We start from the raw sequence: 4,593 nt of genomic DNA on the forward strand, positions 1-4,593 counted from the left end.
AATCAAGAAAGTGGAATCCACCAGATTCATCACCAAGAATCCGACTCGCAAGATCCTATCAAAAGTCCAGGTAAAGCTTATAATCCAGCCAATGAATTTTCTGATTTAAATATTCCAATTGCCAAAAGAAAATGTGTTAGAAATATTGTCAAATATCCCATCTCTAACTTTGTATCCTATAAAGGCTTATCTTCGACATTCTCAACCTTTGTTTCGTGTCTCGATACTATACAAATACCCAAAAATGTGAAAGATGCTTTACAGGTTCCTGAGTGGAAGGAGGCTATTTTAGAGGAGATGTACGCTCTTGAAAAAACAGGTACATGGGAAACAATAGAATTACCTGTAGGGAAAAAAACAGTGGGCTGTAAATGGGTGTTCACAACCAAATTCAAACCAGATGGATCTTTAGATAGATACAAAGCCCGGTTGGTAGCTAAAGGGTACACTCAAACATACGAGATAGATTATCTTGAAACGTTTGCTCCAGTGGCCAAATTAAATTTCGTCAGAATTCTTTTATCAATTGCTGTTAATCTTGATTGGTCTTTACAACAGCTAGATATGAAGAATGCTTTCCTAAATGGAAAACTTGAAGAAGAAGTTTAAATGGATCCTCCTCCAAGTTTTGAAGAAAAATTTGGAACTCGAGTATGTAAACTCAAGAAATATTTATACGGTCTGAAGCAGTCTCCTCGAGCTTGGTTTGAACGATTCACTCAAGTTGTTAAAAAACAAGGTTACTCACAAGGGCAAGCTGATCACACAATGTTCTATCGACATTCACAAAAAGGTATAATAGTTGTTATTATAGTTTATGTCGATGATATCATTCTTACAGGAGATGATGTGGATGAAATAAGGTGTCTCAAAGAGCATCTAGCATTGGAGTTTGAGATCAAAGACTTGGGTCCTTTGAAATACTTTCTTGGAATAGAAGTTGCTCGATCAAAGAAGGGTCTTATGGTCTCTCAGAAAAAATATGTGATTGATCTATTAAAAGAGGCTGGGATGAGTGGTTGCCGCCCAGCTGACACACCAATTGATCCAAATGTAAAATTTGGAAATAAAGAAGGTCGATTAGTCGACAAAGGGCAGTACCAAAGATTAGTTGGTAAGTTAATTTACTTATCACATATAATGCCAGACATAGCTTTTGCAGTGAGCTTAGTGAGTCAATTTATGCACTCCCCAATGGAGGAACATGAAGAAGCAGTGTTTCGAATTCTAAGATACTTAAAGAGTTCATCGGGAAAGAGCTTATTCTTCAAGAAATCCGAACAAAGAGGAACTGAAGCTTATACAGATGCAGATTGGGCAGGCTCAATAACAGACAGAAGATCTACATCAGGATACTGTACATTTGTTTTGGGAAACCTTGTGACTTGGCGAAGCAAAAAACAAAGTGTTGTAGCAAGAAGTAGTGCAAAGGCTGAGTTTAGATCAATGGCTCAAGGAATTTGTGAAATGATGTGGTTAAAAAAATTATGGAGGACCTGAGGAAACCAATAACTTCCCCAATGAAGTTGTACTGTGATAGCAAAGCTGCCATTAGTATTGCTCACAACCCAGTCCAACATGACAGAACTAAACATGTTGAGATTGATAGACATTTTATCAAGGAGAAGATTGAAGAAGGCCAAGTGTGCATGCCGTTTGTTCCTTCAAAACAATAGATAGCTGACATCCTCACCAAAGGACTCTCTAAGACAAGCTTTGATTTTTTTGTAAGCAAGTTGGGCATGATTGATATATATGCACCAACTTGAGGGAGGGTGTTGAAATATGTATATATTTTAAATTTATTTAGGTAGATAAATCTTATTTGGGTAGATAAGTTTTATTCATATTCTAGAATTTTTTTTATTTTATCTTTTAGTAGTTTACTAGAATAAGGGAACTATTTTCCTAATTAAGATTAGGACTCTTTTCTCTATTTAAGTTCAATTCTTTAGTTAATAAGGAAAGTACAATTTTATTCAAAGCTCTCTTGAAATCTTTCAAAGGCCATGTTCGATCACTTTGTATTTTTTTTGACTCGCACATTTAAGAAATTAAAGAGCAAAAACAAGAAAAAGGTTGATATTTTTACTTTCAAATTTTCGTTTTATTTTATTTTATTTTTTCTTTTGAACAAAAAATGGAAAGGAAGAACCTTACCGGAGAACCCACGGTCACGTCGTCGAAGGACTCTTCTCCTTTGTCTAGATCGGATCTAAAAGTGAGGGGGAGATGCCTTTTCTTTCGTTTTTTTTTCGGATTTGGAGAGTCTCGCTTTGGATCCGTTTGAAGCAGGCTAAAAGCCCCTTTTTGCGCATCACCGGCCACCAGATACAGTGGTGTACGGTGGTGCGGCAAAAAAACCTGATCGTCGGCCATGGGGAAGAGAAGGGAGAGATTAAAGGTTCCTTTAGTTTTTTTTTTTAATAAAAAGAGGGCAGAAATGAGGATTTAAAAAAAAAAGAGGGTTTAAATACAACGTCGAAACGACATAGTTTCAGACTCCCCCCACACGCTCCAAACTGCGTCGTTTTGGGGGGAGAAACCCATTCAACCCGACCCATACCCAAGGGGATCCGCGTGTTTTCAAATCTTGGGCTATTTGCGCGAATAGCTCCTCCATTTTTGTAGCGTATATCGATTCGGTCTTGTGCCCATTTTCTTTTATTTTAATTTGGCCCCGCACTTTGGTTTTTGATGCATTTTGGTCCTCTGACCAGTTTCGAAGCAGGAGTACGTGAAACGACATAGTTTGAGATTTGGGATTATTTTCCATTTGGCCCTCGTGATTTTGCGCAAGTTTCATTTAGGCATTGATCTTCTTTTTTAAATTTGTACCTCTAATTCTTTCTTGATTTCGATTCAATCCTTGATCCTTATACTTTAAATTGTTTTATTTTTGCTTATTTCAGTTTGTTTTCTTTTCTTTTTCTTCGCACGTATTAATTATTTTAAATATATATATATATATATTAATCTATTTTAGTTTCTCTTTTATAAACTATTTGTATTTTTAAAATTTCTTGTTCTTGCATATTTATTTTAAGCTTTTCACGTGATATTTTAAATTGTTTTTAAGTTATTTATTTTAAATGCTTTATATATTATTTTATTTTATGATAAAAATATTATATGTTAATTATTATAAAATGTCTTATATTCTCTACTTTAAATTACCTTTTTATTTTAAAATCGTTTTATGTATTATTTATTTAAGACTATTTTATTGTTTAAAATTATTTTATATACCTTTTAAACTCAATTTATTTATTTTAAAATATTCTATTTATTATTTATGAGATTTTTTTCATATTACCTATTTTATACTTTTATATATATATATGTACATTATTTGTTCTAAAATTTATATATATATATATATATATATATATATATATATATATATATATATATATATATATATCATCTTTTCTTAAATTGTTTTATATATTATTGATTTTAAAATTCATTTTTTACATTATTTATTTTAAACTCATTTATCATCATTCTAAAATTTGTTTACATTTTATTTATTTTAATTTGCTTTATACCTTTGTATCATTTAATTCATTGGTCTTTATTTATCGATGTTATTATTTGAATGGTGTATGATCATTGTCATTGTGTGTATTTTAATTGCGTTTTTTCGTATTTTTGTATTATTGTTATTCATTCGTATAATGTCGTGTTCATGTATCATTGCTCTAGGCTCATTACTATATTTTTATTTCATATCATCGCCTCATGAATCAAGCCTCGTTGCATTTATCCAATAAATTGTTTTATCTTAATCCAAACAAACAATGTACGTCGTTTAAATATTGAATTCGCAATTATTCAAAACAAAAATTTCAAAACAAGGTAATGTTTCGCGTTTTGGAACATCGAGGAATTGTGCCCTAACTTACGGGGTTTCGATTTTCTCGTTGATTCTAGATTACCAAATATCCTTTTGAGTTTTAAAATATACAGATTTCCAATTAAAATTAAAAATAAACTTGCGCTCGGGAGTTCATGGTATTGTGTCCTAACTTACGGGATGTGATACTCCGATATCTCGAGACAATGAAATCTTTAACAATCGTTTTGGACTAATTCAAGCATTTTTTTAAGAAAAAATCAACGTTAATAGGAAAGGATCACATTTTAAATCCGTTCCCGATTTTTTTCAACTTTCCACATTGAGACTTTAACTAATCAATTTGGTACCAATTTTTGGGCGTGTTGAGGGTGCTAATCCTTCCTCATACGTAACCGACTCCCGAACCCGGTCTTTCGAGTTTCGTAGACCAAAAACACCGTTTTAGTAAACTAAAATGTTTTATTAAAACAAAGGTGATCCGATCACACCTAATAAATATCGGTGGCGACTCCCGTTTTAATTTTCGCTTTCAAACAAAGTCGATTCCTATTTTTTCAAAAAAAATGGTTTCGACATATTTGATTCGATTCGATTCGAATTCCATCTCACTCAACTCGATTCGAGAAAATTTTAATTCAAGTTAAAATGATAAAATAATATTCATCAACCCGATTAACTCGAAATTTTTATCGATTCGGTCGAACGCTCACCTTTAACAGCTTCTTTTGGTC

The 4,593-nt window shown here is 32.5% G+C and overlaps 1 protein-coding gene across 1 annotated transcript; it reads left to right on the forward strand.

Annotated features, from left to right (window-relative positions):
• The first annotated feature begins 609 nt into the window (after positions 1-609).
• LOC128280406 (uncharacterized mitochondrial protein AtMg00810-like) lies at positions 610-1,500 on the forward strand. Its single transcript, XM_053018557.1, has 2 exons — positions 610-793; positions 842-1,500. Exons 1-2 carry the CDS (start codon positions 610-612, stop codon positions 1,498-1,500), a joined length of 843 nt encoding a protein of 280 aa, XP_052874517.1.
• Positions 1,501-4,593: the final 3,093 nt, after the last annotated feature.

Source organism: Gossypium arboreum, chromosome 9 (assembly GCF_025698485.1).
Source record: "Gossypium arboreum isolate Shixiya-1 chromosome 9, ASM2569848v2, whole genome shotgun sequence".
Classification (NCBI taxonomy): Eukaryota; Viridiplantae; Streptophyta; class Magnoliopsida; order Malvales; family Malvaceae; genus Gossypium; species Gossypium arboreum.